The sequence below is a fragment of the Hyaena hyaena genome, unplaced genomic scaffold (assembly GCF_003009895.1).
Source record: "Hyaena hyaena isolate Hyena2069 unplaced genomic scaffold, ASM300989v1 scaffold_990, whole genome shotgun sequence".
In the NCBI taxonomy this organism is placed as follows: Eukaryota; Metazoa; Chordata; class Mammalia; order Carnivora; family Hyaenidae; genus Hyaena; species Hyaena hyaena.
Genome location: NW_024081616.1, coordinates 436,722 through 450,104, shown reverse-complemented (window position 1 = coordinate 450,104; position 13,383 = coordinate 436,722). Strand labels below are relative to the sequence as shown.

General features: G+C 37.0%; 1 protein-coding gene across 3 annotated transcripts in view; it reads right to left on the bottom strand.

Moving 5' to 3' along the window:
- Positions 1-13,383, bottom strand: part of TBC1D15 (TBC1 domain family member 15) — a 72,082-nt gene that overhangs the window by 40,822 nt on the left and 17,877 nt on the right. For 2 of the 3 annotated variants that reach the window (XM_039221422.1, XM_039221423.1), the window contains exons 2-4: positions 6,465-6,563; positions 5,844-5,918; positions 502-640 (exon numbers count right to left, since the gene is read on the bottom strand). In XM_039221422.1, coding sequence (XP_039077353.1) covers positions 502-640; positions 5,844-5,918; positions 6,465-6,563 — 313 coding nt within the window. Of the gene's footprint in view, positions 1-501; positions 641-5,843; positions 5,919-6,464; positions 6,564-12,817; positions 12,825-13,383 lie in introns of all 3 variants that reach the window. The other variant, XM_039221424.1, reaches the window with a different exon arrangement.

The window sequence follows — 13,383 nt, the reverse complement described above, 5'->3', positions numbered from 1 at the left end:
TTTGTTATTCGCATGTAGATAATCATCACATAGCAACATAAATTTAAATATACATGTAATATAAAAGGACAATAGTCACTCAACATACATAAATAGGAAACTGTAATGAGCTGTGAAGATCTCAGTGAGCACTGAAATTAGAACAGTAAAATTTAGTGGTATACTCCATCTCCCCCTGGTGTTTTAGGATGAAATAACATGACTTTTTTTTTTATTCTTCTAGAAAAATGTGCATGAGAGACACCTAAAGCAATTTTTTAGTGTTCCTATTTTCTGCCATGAATACTACAAAACTGAACAAGTATCTTAAAGCCTTTTTTTAACAAAGCTACAACCAACAGAAGAGATATGAAGATGGAATATAATTAAAATAAGAGAATTAATGTATTAAAGCACCAAATCACCCTTGCAACAAAGGAATATTAAAGAATTTTCTTTGAACTTTTATTTCTATTATATTGTAGCAAATTAGTTTAAGATTTCAAAAGATTTAATTCATACCTCCATTGGTATGTTGTTTCTTTTTAAGTGGAACTGTATTGACCATGTCCCACTCTGCTTCATAACTGTTCAGATGTTCTGAACCCCGATAACCTTTTTCCTGTGGGGGCTGTGTCCATTCTACAACTGAACTGGAATCCTAAAAAAAAAAAAAAAAAAAGTTATAAAATATTTAGGAACTAAAACTAGAATTTAAATTCAATTAATAATATTTTCTCGGCTTCTACATAATCTATAGGTTGTGGCAGACATCACTGGTAGGAAAATTGATCACTATTTCCTATTCTTTTTTTCCTCTTGCTTATCTTTACCTGCCATCCACCCCATCCTCCCCCAAAAACAAGAAGAAAAAAAAAGAAAAGTCTGTCCAGACACCCCTATAGTTACTAGGGTTGCCAATGAAATAAAAGCAGAGATCAACTTCAGGGTTTCTGGCTTCTGGAAATTCTTTTGCTTTCCTAATAAAAGCCTCATCCCTTTTCCCCTTTTTCCTGCTCTGAGTGTAGCCAAGATCCCTAAAACTGTGGCAGCCATCTTATGACCATAAAAAGAAAAAAGAGGAGAATCACTCGAAGCCTCTAGATTTGCAGTTAAGCCACCATTAGTTGCTATTTCTCAATCAAAATTAGTTAAAAGCTATGAATAACAAATCTACATGTAAGGTTCTATAGAACTTAACATTTTAAAAGAGAATAAAACCAAAAGCCTGAAATTCAATATTAATAATGTAACTAAATCAAAAAATTTAATTTCTATACAATAAAAGATAGCACACATAACCAGGACTGAGTGAAAATGTTTCCAAAAATATACAGCAGACTAAAGAAAAACACCTAGAATACAATAACACCTACTAAGTTATTTAGAGATCAGCAATATCAAAACAAAAATATGCAGATGGTAGGAACAAGCAAGTCAAAGAAGAAATATGAAATAAACATACAGGAAGATGTCTAACTTCAGAAACTGAAGAAAAAGCAAGTTAAGATGAAGTTCAACATTTTGCCCCATTGAAGTTAGAAATAAAAATATGAAAGACAGTGTAAAAACATGGTATCTCACACTGCTGATGACTATGCTAATTAGTACTGATTCCAAAAGGACAGTAGAGCCATACTTATTAAGATTCAAACTATGCAGGGGCGCCTGGGTGGCTTAGTCGGTTAAGCGTCCGACTTTCGCTTAGGTCATGATCTCGCGGTTCGTGGGTTCGAGCCCCGTGTCGGGCTCTGTGCTGACTGCCAGCTCGGAGCCTGGAGCCAATTTCAGAGTCTGTATCTCCTTCCCTCTCTGACCCTCCCCTGCTCATGCTGTCTCTCTCTCTCTCTCCCCCCTAGAAATAAATTTAAAAATATTAAAAAAAAAAAAAAAAAAGATTCAAACTATGCATGTGTGTCACCCAAAAAATTCTCTTTACATCTTCCACTCTAGAGAAATACTAACGCATGTATACAAAGAGGCATATGCAAGAATTTTTACTGCAGCATTGTTTGTAAAAATGAAAAACTGAAAATATCCTAATATCCATCAGTGAAGGAATGAAGACACAAACTAGGGGGTAGCCAAGGAAATACTAGGCCACAGTTTAAAAACTAATATATGTTAAAAGTTGCAAAACAGGGGCGCCTGGGTGGCTTAGTCAGTTAGGCGTCCGACTTTCGCTTAGGTCCTGATCTCGCGGTTCGTGGGTTCGAGCCCCACGTCGGGCTCTGTGCTGACTGCCAGCTCAGAGCCTGGAGCCTATTTCAGAGTCTGTGTCTCCCTCTCTCTCTGACCCTCCCCTGCTCACGCTGTCTCTCTCTCTCTCCTAGAAAAAAAAAAAAAGTTGCAAAACAATGCTGTATAACAATATGCAGCGTATGCAATTAGCAATACAGAAAGAAAACTAGGTCTAGACAGATAATGAAATGTATACTGACAAAAGTCTAGAAAGATATACACTAAACAGGAACAGATGAGTGATAGAATTCTAGTCAAGCAGGATTTCAATTTCTATTGTCTGTTTCTATTATTCGAATATTTTTACAAGAATGTATTCAGGTAGTGCTAGTGTAATTCTTTTTAAAAAAGGGAAAGAGCAAAATTGGTAGGAACATAAAAATATTATAAAGGCACAAGAAAAATTAAGAAATAGAAACAGACTGAAAGAGAGGAAAACTGAATGAATGAAATGAAAATGGGGAAAGCTAAGAATCATCTGTAGAACCCCACCAGCACAAAGGTTTAGAATTACTAGATCAAGTACTTTTGGAAGTTAGGATAAAGGTCAAACTACAAAGAGGACTAACAATAGGTCAGAAAGCTAGAGGTATTTTATTCACTAAAGAAAGTACAACATATTATCTCTGGATTAGGAGAAACCAACCACACTGAATAAAGGGATAACACACTGAAAATGAGAATGAATTAAAAGTCTATTTATACAATGAACTGGTGACATTCCCAGCTTTCTTCCTCCACTCAGTTGCCAGAACACTGGAATCCAGGCTTACCCTTCCAGGTAGGAATCTGCAGGAATTTCAGGCAAATGACTAGCCCAAGTGAAAGGATCTAGTTTTAACATTAGAGATTCCCCAAGGAATTACTAAGCCTACATAAACCTACCTATACCTACAGAGTATAATCAATCACTTTTTTTGGTCTGCTGTTAAATCTAAGCACCACACCACAAAGATTACCAAACATCAAAGGTAAGTGTCTACACAAAAGGCAAAGTTCCAATGAAACAAGGGGGGAAAAAGTCAATTAAAAGTAGATTATAGAGAGAGATAAAAACAAAACTCCTTAGGAATAAGGAAAGATATATACACAAAGAACAGGATGTTATTTTTAAAAAAGACTGGAAATGGGGCACTTAAACAAGATGCCTTATAAATTAAAAACAAAGCAAAAATTAAAAAGGCAATAGAAGAACTAAAAAATAAAATTAAAGAAACTTCCTAGGAAACCGTACACACACACACACACACACACACACACACACACACACACACACAGAATTAAAAATAGGAAAGAAAGGATTAAAAAACTAGAGGACCAGTCCAGGTCTAAAGAGTTCTAGAAAGAAAGAAAACAGAAATTGGAGAGGAAGAAAAAAATCATCACTGAAATAATTCAACAACATTCCCTAAGAACTAAAAGACTAAGTTCCCATATTAAAAGAGTCCATCAAGTGCCCAAAACAATGAATATAAAGGACCACAATGGCATACTATGAGGATACCTAAAACACTAAAAACAAACAGGCAATCCTAAAAGTTTCTAAAATGAAAAAAACATACATGGATCAGAATTTAGAATGTAATGAGATCATGACCTGAGCCAAAGTCGGACGCTTAACCAACAGCCACCTAGCCACCCCTATTTTAAGAGAGGGAAATAGAGAGACAGAGAGCAAGTGGATTTCAGGTGGAGGGAGAGACAAAAAGAGAGGCAGAGAGAATCCCAAGCCGACTCCACACTCGGTGCAGAGCCCAATGCTGGGCTTGATCCCACATCTGTGAGATCATGACCGGGGTGGAAATCAAGAATCAGACACTTAATCAACTGAGTCACCCAGGCGTCCCTTCACTCCTAGGTTTTTAAGAGAAAAATATATGTCCAAACAGACACTTGGTTTTGAATGTTCACATGAGCATTATTTATATTTACCTAAAAATGGGGGGAAAAAAACTCCACACAAATATTCATCAACTAATGAATAAATAAAATGTAGTATAATCCCCCCACCCTGTATCTGTGGCTTCTCTTTTCCACAGTTTGTTACCTACAGTCTGTTACACACAGTCAACGATGGTCCAGAAGCACATGATCTTCCTTTTGACATATTACCAGAAGGTCAATAGTAGCCTAACACTACTTCACAATGCCTACATCATTTGCTTCACTTCAATTCATCACGTAGGCACTTTATCATTTCACATCATCACAAGAAGGGTGAGTACAGTACAATCAGGATTTTGAGAAAGACCACATTCACATAACTTATAGTATGTTGTTATTATCGTCATATTTTATTATTAGTTATTGGTGTTAATTGCTTACTGTGCCTACTTTATAAGTCAAACTTTATCATAGGTAATGTATGGAAAAAGCATAGTATGTACAAGGTTCAATACTATCTGTACTGATAGTACTCAGGCATTCACCAGGGGTCTCAGAACATATCCCCCATGGATAAGGGGGGATTACTGTATATCCATAAATGCAATGTTGTTCAGCAGAAAGGAGGGCAGGAAGGCAGGCAGGAAGGAAAGAGGGAAAGAAGGAAGGATGGACTGAGAGGTGCAGGAACATGGATAAACCTTCAAACATGTTAAGTCAAAGAAGCAAATCACAGGGCGCCTGGGTGGCTCAGTCGGTTAAGCATCCGACTTCAGCTCAGGTCATGATCTCACAGTTCATGGGTTTGAGCACCACGTTGGGCTCTGTACTGACAGCTAGCTCAGAGCCTGAAGCCTGTTTCAAATCTTTGTCTCCCTCTCTCTCTGACCCTCCCTTGCTCATACTGCCTCTCTCTCTCAGAAATAAATAAAACATTAAAAAAAAAAAGTCACAAAAGGCCACATACTGTATGATTCCATTTAGATGAAATATCCACAAAAGTTAAGTTCTTAGAGATGAAAAGTAGATTAGTGGTTGCAAGCAGGAATGACGGGTATACTAACTACTGAAAGGTACAGTTTCTTTTTTAGGAGTAATAAAAAGGTTCTAAAATTAGATACTGGTGATTGTTACACAACTCTGTAAATACATTTACACCACTGAATTATACACTTTAAAAGAGTAAATTTTATGGCATATGAATTATAGTTCAAAAAAAGTTATTTTAAAATGGCATTCCTTGGGGTGCCTGGGTGGCTCAGTTGAGTTAAGCATTCAATTTCAGTTCAGGTCATGATCTCATGGTTTGAATTCAAGCCTTGCATGAGGCTCTGTGCTGACAGCTCAGAACCTGAACCCTGCTTCAAATTCTGTGTCTCCCTCTCTCTCTGCCCCTCTCATGCTCACACTCTGGTTCTCTCTCTCAAAAATAAACATTCAAAAAAACAGTAACAAAAAAATAAAAATGGCATTCCTTGAGCTCCTGGGTGGCTCAGTTGGTAGAGCATCTGATTCTTGGTTTTGGCTCAGGTTTTGATCTCATGGTTTGTTGAGTTCAAGCCCACATTAGGCTGTGACAGCACAGAGCCTGCTTGGGATTTTCTCTCTCCCTCTCTCTGCCCCTCCCCTGATCGTACTCTCACATTCTCTCTTTCTCTCAAAAATTAATAAATAACCTTAAAAAAATTCTTAATAGCATTCCTTCCTTTAATCACACCTTTCCTTTCTTTCTTAAATACCTTTCCAGCGTAGAGAATACTAGAAGAATCTAAAGCATCATCCAATGGTCTCCAGTCCACTATTACTTCAGCATCCTAGAGAAAGAAATTATGGACTACAGTTACTATTCAGCAATTATCTTACACTCTTAGCCACCTATGTTTAATTCCCTCAACCTAAAATGAAATTTTTAAACCCCTAAATATTAGCATTTAAGTATGCAATATCATAAATAATTTTATAAATGTTATATAGATTTTCAAACTTATTATTCAGTATAAAAAATTTATATTAACTGTAACTTTTACATAAGTTTTATAATAATCCATGCCGTTTTACTGGCTATCTAAAGCTACATTTTTTTCTGGGATGCCTGGCTGGCTCAGTCAGGGGAGCACGAGACTCTTGATCTTGGAATAGTGAGGTCAAGCCCCACACTGGAAATAGAGATTACTTAAAATGTTTAAAAAAATTTTTTTAATAAAGTATTTTTTTCTAACATCATTTTCATGTTAAATTTACAACCACTGTTCAATTACATAATTTTACCTTACACATGAAATTTAAACTTACTGATAATGCCCCAACGATGAACATCTGCCATAAACAATTATAAATAAAATCATTTACTAGAAACCCACCTTTTCTAACACGCGTAATATTCCTGAAATCAAACTGTCTTGGTCATTGGTCTTTCCACAAGATGAGTGAATATAGACCCCTTCCTGTTCATATACAATCTGGAACAGCAAAAAAAAAAAAAAAAAAAAAGAATTAATCACACATTATTAAGTACTATTTCAACATTTAAAAAAAAAACAGATACTGTCCTATAATGCCTAAACCATATTTCTGATTATTACATATATTTAAAAAATACCATTCAGGCTTAAGAGCACTTCACACTAAGATAAACTGGAAGGAAGTTTGCTTTGTTATGAATGGAAGTTTGTTGATTTAGTGATAATCACAATCTTGATCTTCTCCATAAACAAAGATGTCCCACTAATTGTTATGCCTTTCAAGCGGATTCCACTTAAAATATATTTTTAACAAACATTAGGCAAGATATTGGGTTCAAAATGAAAAAGGATCTGAAAATACTCAAGAATAAGAACAGATGAAATGCAATAGGAGTCATTGCTTTCTAACTTCCTAGAATAGCACGTTTTACTCTAAGATCATTTCAGTGTGTTTTTGTAGCAAAGTGGCACAGAAATTCAGGGAATAATATGGGAATTTCAAAGAGTAATGATGAAGACCTTCTAGGAATGATTAAAGTAGTTAAAGCACACAAATATTTACTGAATATGTAAAAGACTATAGTCACATAAATATGACTAAAACATGGTCCCTAAAGGGACCCTGAAAGGAAACTGAATTCCTGAATAAACTGAACCATGCAAAGTTAAGCCTTATTTTTTTTTAAAGCATAAGGTTATAAACTAAGCTTCCATTCCTGCAACCCATTTTAAACCATTAAAAATTTTTTTCATTATGAAAATAAGTAAAATAAAACAATCACTTCTGGACCTAAATACTTTTGACATATATAAGTTTAGAACAGAGTGCGGTTTCCTCTCCACAATAGCTAAAACATGGAAAGAGCCTAAGTGTCCATCAACAGATGAATGGATCAAGAAGATGTGGTTTTTCTATACCATGGAATACTACATGGCAATGAGAAACAATGAAATCTGGCCATGTGTAGCAACATGGATGGACCTTGAGGGTGTGATGCTGAGCGAAATAAGTCAGGCAGAGAAGGACAAATATCATATGTTTGCACGTATAGGAGGATTAGGAGGAACTTGACGGAGGAACAAGGGGGAGAAGAAGGGCGGAAATGGTGGGGGAAAGGGAGAGAGGCAAACCATGAGAGACTCTTGAATGCTGACAAAAACTGAGGACTGATGGATGTGGGGGGGAGGGGGGGATGGGCATGGAGGAGGGCACTTTGGGGATGAGCACTGAGTGTTATGTAGAAACTAATTTGACAATAAACTATTTGTAAAAAAAAAAAAAAAAAAGAACAGAGTGCGGTTTCCATTTATGTAGACATTTTCTTTAATTCCAATATAATTAACATAGTTATACTAGTTTCAGGTGTACAATATAGTGATTCAACAATTCCAGGGCCACCTGGGTGGCTCAGTTGGTTAAGCGTCCGACTTCAGCTCAGGTCACGATCTCCCAGTTTGTGGGTTTGAGCCCCGCGTCAGGCTCTGTGCTGACAGCTAGCCCAGAGCCTGGAGCCTGTTTCAGATTCTGTGCCTCCCTCTCTCTCTGACCCTCCCCTGCTCACGCTCTCTCTCTCTCTCTCAGAAATAAATTTTTTAAAAAATTAAAAAAATAATAAAAAACAATTCCATACATACTCGGTACTCATCATGGTAAGTGTACTCAATCTCTTTCACCTATCTCACCTCTCCCCCAATCACTTGCCCTCTGATAGCCACCAGGTTGTTCTCTACATTTAAGAGTCTTGTTTTCTTTGTCCATTTGTTTCTTAAATTCCCCATGAATGAAATCATATGGTATTTGTCTTTCTCTGACTTATTTCACTTAGCATTATACTCTCTAGATCCATCCTTGTTGCAAATGGCAAGACTTCATTTTTTTATGGCTGAGTAATATTCCATTGTGTGTAGGGAGGGGTGTAAACCTCACCATCTTCATCCATTCATCTATCGATGAATACTTGGGCTGCTTTTATATTTTGATTATTGTAAATAATGCTGCAATAAACATAGGGGTGCATATATACCTTTTCAAATTAGCATTTTCATATTCTTTGGGTAAATACTCAGTAGTGGAATTACTGGATCATATGGTAATTCTATTTTTAAATTTTTTTTAATTATTTTTTTTAATTTCTAGGAGACAGAGAGAGAGAGACAGCGTGAGCAGGTGAGGGTCAGAGAGAGAGGGAGTCACAGACTGAAACAGGCTCCAGGCTCTGAGCTGGCAGTCAGCACAGAGCCCGACGCGGGGCTCTAACCCACGAACCTCGAGATCATGACCCAAGCGAAAGTCAGATGCTTAACTAAGCCACACAGGCGCCCCTATTTTTAAATTTTTGCAGAATCTCCATATTGTTTTCCACAGTGGCTACACTAGCTGGCATTCCCACCAACAGGGCATGAGGGTTCCTTTTTCTCCATAGCCTCACCAACACTTGTTGTTTCTTGTGTTTTTAATTTTAGCCATTCTGATAAGTGTGTGAGGTGGTATCTCACTGTGATTTTGACTTACATTTCCAGGATCATAAGTGACACTGAGCACCTTTTCATGTGTCTGCTAGTGACCTATATATATCTTCTTTAGAGAATGTTTGTTCATGTCTTCTGCCAATGTAACTGGATTATTTCGGGGTTTTTTGGTGTTGGGTTGCATAAGTTCTTTATATATTTTGGAAACTAATCCCTTCTCAGATAAATCATTTGCAGGTATGTTCTCCCATTCAGAGGGTTTCTTGTTTTGTTGATGGTTTCCTTTGTTGTGCAGAAGTTTTATGTTCTGATGTGATCCCAACAGTTTATTTTTGCTTTTGTTTCCCTTACTTTACGAGACGTATCTAGAAAGATGTTCATCCGAATTTAAAGAAATCACTGCCTATGCTTTCTTCTAGGGTTTGTATGGTTTCAGGTCTCATATTTAGGTCTTCAATCCATGGTAAAAGTAGTATTCCAGTTTCGTTCTTGTACTTGTAGCTCTCCAGTTTTCACAGCATCACTTGTTGAATAAAGTGATTTTTCCCATCACATAACTTTGCTTCCTCTGTTGAAGATTAACTGAACATCTAATCATAGATTTATTTCCAGGCTTTCTGTTCTGTTCCACCGATCTGTGTGTCTTTGTGCCAGTACCAAACTGTTTTGATTATAACAGTTTTGTGGTATATCTTGAAATCTGAGACTGTGATACCTTAAGTTTTGTTCTTTTTCAAGAATGCTTTGGCTATTTGGGATCTTTTATGGTTCCATACGAATTTTATGATTACTTATTCTAGTTCTGTGAAAAATACTGTTGATATTTTGATTGGGATTACATCAAATCTATAGACTGCTTTGGGTACTATGGACATTTTATACTTATGTAGAACTTTTATTAATATAACCACATCACTATTCAGAATAGCATGTGGACTAACAATGCAAGACAAGCATCATCACACACTAATTACAAATGTAAATGGGTATGGGGCATCTGGGTGACTCAGTCAGGTGACTCAGGCGATGCTCTCACAATTCATGAGTTCAAGCCCCATATGGGGGCTCTGCTGTTGGTGCAGAGCCCGCTGGGATCCTCTATTCCGTACCCCACCCCCACCCGCTCTCTCTCTGCCCCACACATGCGCACTCTCTCTCTCAAAAATAAACAAACTTAAAAAAATATAAATGGGAATGCATCCTGTTGTTTTTAGCTAACATTTATGGAACACTTATGCACCAGGATCTCTGCATATTATAGTTTAATCCCCACAACGCTAGACCTCACGCTCTATAACTGTATCCTACTACATCATTAGAATGAGAAGCCCATTTGTGTTAATGAGAAAACTGAAAAAGAGGTTAAATAACCTGCCTAAGGTTGATTACACAAATACTAAGGGATAGTTAAGGAGTAGTGTGGAAATTAAAATCCTGGCAGTCTAACACCGGAACTCTGTTCTTACTACTATATTTTAAAGCACCACATTACTTTTACTGCCTGTCCTGTGGTGTTAGTCACTTGTGATATGAATTTGTGTATTAGGAAAAGAGTCCTTTTTAGTTTAGTAATCAAGAACATGGAGAAATTCTAATTTCAAAAACCCAGACAGCTTGCAATGAAATAGCTGTTAAGCACCAGACCAGCATTAAGCAGAAGGCAAAGACTGGGGACAGTATGAGTTGAGGAGTGGTGGGAGACAATTCTGTATTCTTTGGATAAAAATAAAAACTTTCGAAGTACACAGATTTATTCACACATGTGCATAAAAAATATGTTTAAGACTATTCACAGTATTATTCCTGACATCAGGGGAGGTGAGGGAAGGAGGAAATAAGGAAGTTATGAATCTAAATATCCCACAAAGAGGGAAATGATCAAATATATCTTGGGATATTCATTCTACAGGGAATACTATGCAGCAGTTAAGAAAGAATATGGTACATTAAATGAACAGAAAGACACAGAAAAACTGCCAATTATATATAGTATATGACATCTGCATTTTTTTTTAAGTTTCTCTAAATCTCTAATACACATAACAAGTTCTGGAAAGATACACTTAAAGCTATGAACAGAGGTTACTTGTGAAAGAGAATGGGATGTGGAAATGCTGAAACAGAACTGTAACTGTGTATGTTAATGCCTCTAGCTGACTTGAATATTTTGATGTTAAAATATAGTTACACATTGCTTCAGTAATAAAAAAAAAATAATTTTAGTGAGTAAGGTAGAAAAAGGGAATTCCAGAAGTATAAGCTGTAACCTTTCCAGACTTCAGCTTATCAATTTTTAAAACAGGATGTTAAACTAGATAATTGTATCTGAGGCCACAAAATGGAAGTAGAAAAAGGTTAAGAGGGGGAAAAAAATCCCTTAAAATTTGGAGTTTTTGTGACAAATAGATCAAGGACATATCCCAAAACTACATGTTAGCATACTTTCACCTAAGACTCAGCTAATGAATCAAGAGCTACATAGTTCTCATAGTAGAAAAAGGGACAGTTATTTGCCCAGTAAAGCTTGGTATCATTAACAACATAATCTAAGATTCTGTGATACTAAGTAATTAGTATCTAAGTAATTTAGCTGGCAAAATACCTAAAAAGTGTTAAAATACTAGGCACCTTACGAAAAAGTCCAAGCTGCACTCATTCCGTGTTCTGTGTTCCTTAACTCTTTAGCACTTTTTGAGAGACAAATTACATGTCCAAATATTCACAAATCCAAACTCACACTTGTACTATCTTTAGAAAGCAGTCATGTTCAGCTTTCTAATTTGAAGGCTGTAGTGTTAACCAATACAAATTACTAACTCTGCCAGAAATAGAATGAAATGAATAAACTTACCTTACTGAGCTCCTAACCTTTATGAAGTCATGTAAGAATTAAAAGGACAAAAAAAAAAAAAAAATCTAGCTGCATCAGTATGTAATTTACTTCAAATATTAACTTAATAACAATTTTAAATTTTTCTTAATGTTTATATATTTTTCAGAGAGAGAGAGAGAGAGAGGCGGACTGCAAGCTGGGGCAGGGGGAGAGAGAGAGACACAGAACCAGAAGCAGTTTCCAGGCTCTGAGCTGTCCCCACAGAGCCTGATGCAGGGCTCAAACTCACAAACTGTGAGGATCATGACCTGAGGTGAAGTCAGTCACTTAGCCAACTGAACCACCCAGGAACTCCTTAATGATAATAGTTTTAACTATTTTTTCTGGAAAAAAATTAATATTTTTGAGAGAGAGAGAGCACGCAAGTGAGAGAGGGGCAGAGAGGGAGGCACAGAATCCGAAGCAGGCTCCAGGATCTGAGCTGTCACGAGCTATGAGGTCATGACCTGAGCTGAAGTTGGACACTTATCAAACTGAGCCACCCAGGAACCCCAACGATTCACTTTCATTTTCAAAGCACTGTGATCTCTTTTGATTCTCAAAGCCAAACTGAATGTGTTAGAAATAGACCTTATTTCCATCTCCATTTTACAGAAGAATAAACTGAGACACAAAGCTATTCAGTTGACTACTCAAGACCATAGGAAAGAGTGGGTTTCAGATTTCCTAACACCTTAATCCATTAAATCTCAACTTTACTGCCTCAAGAAACTACCAGAAAAATTTCACATGGTTTCCCTAAAGGAAAGAAGTTTCTGAAATTGCTTAGATGTAGAAAATGCTGCTGCTTAGGCCTAAAAACTATTTAATAGTTTATTGTTAAGTTGGTTTCCATATATAACACCCAGTGCTCATCCCCACAAGTGCCCTCCTCCATGCCCATCACCCCCTTCCCGCTCCCCCCACCCCGTCTGCCCTCAGTTTGTTCTCAGCATTCAAGAGTCTCTCACGGTTTGCCTCCCTCCCTCTCCCCCACTATTTTTCCCCTTCTTCTCCCCCATGGTGCCATTAGGTTCCTCCTAATCCTCCTATGTGTGCAAACGTATGGTATCTGTCTTTCTCTGCCTGACTTATTTCGCTCAGCATAACACCCTCAAGTTCCATCCATGTTGCTACACATGGCCAGATTTCATTCTTTTTCATTTTCATGTCTTTCATTTAGAAATCAATGTAGCAGCTAATGAACAATTGGGCCTTTAAACAAAAACTCTTGGTTTCTTTCCCATCTGAACTCCTAAATATTACACACAGGAAACTTGTAGTCCCTTTTGTATCATCTTGGTTTGAATCATGCATTTTACTTATTTAATATTTGTTTTTTGAGGGAGAGAGAGAGCGTGAGCAGGGGGAGATACAAAGAGAGAGGGAGACAAAGAATCTGAAGCAGGCTCCAGGCTCTGAGCTGTCAGCACAGAGCCCAACACAGGGTTAGATTTTGTGACCCGTGAGATCGTG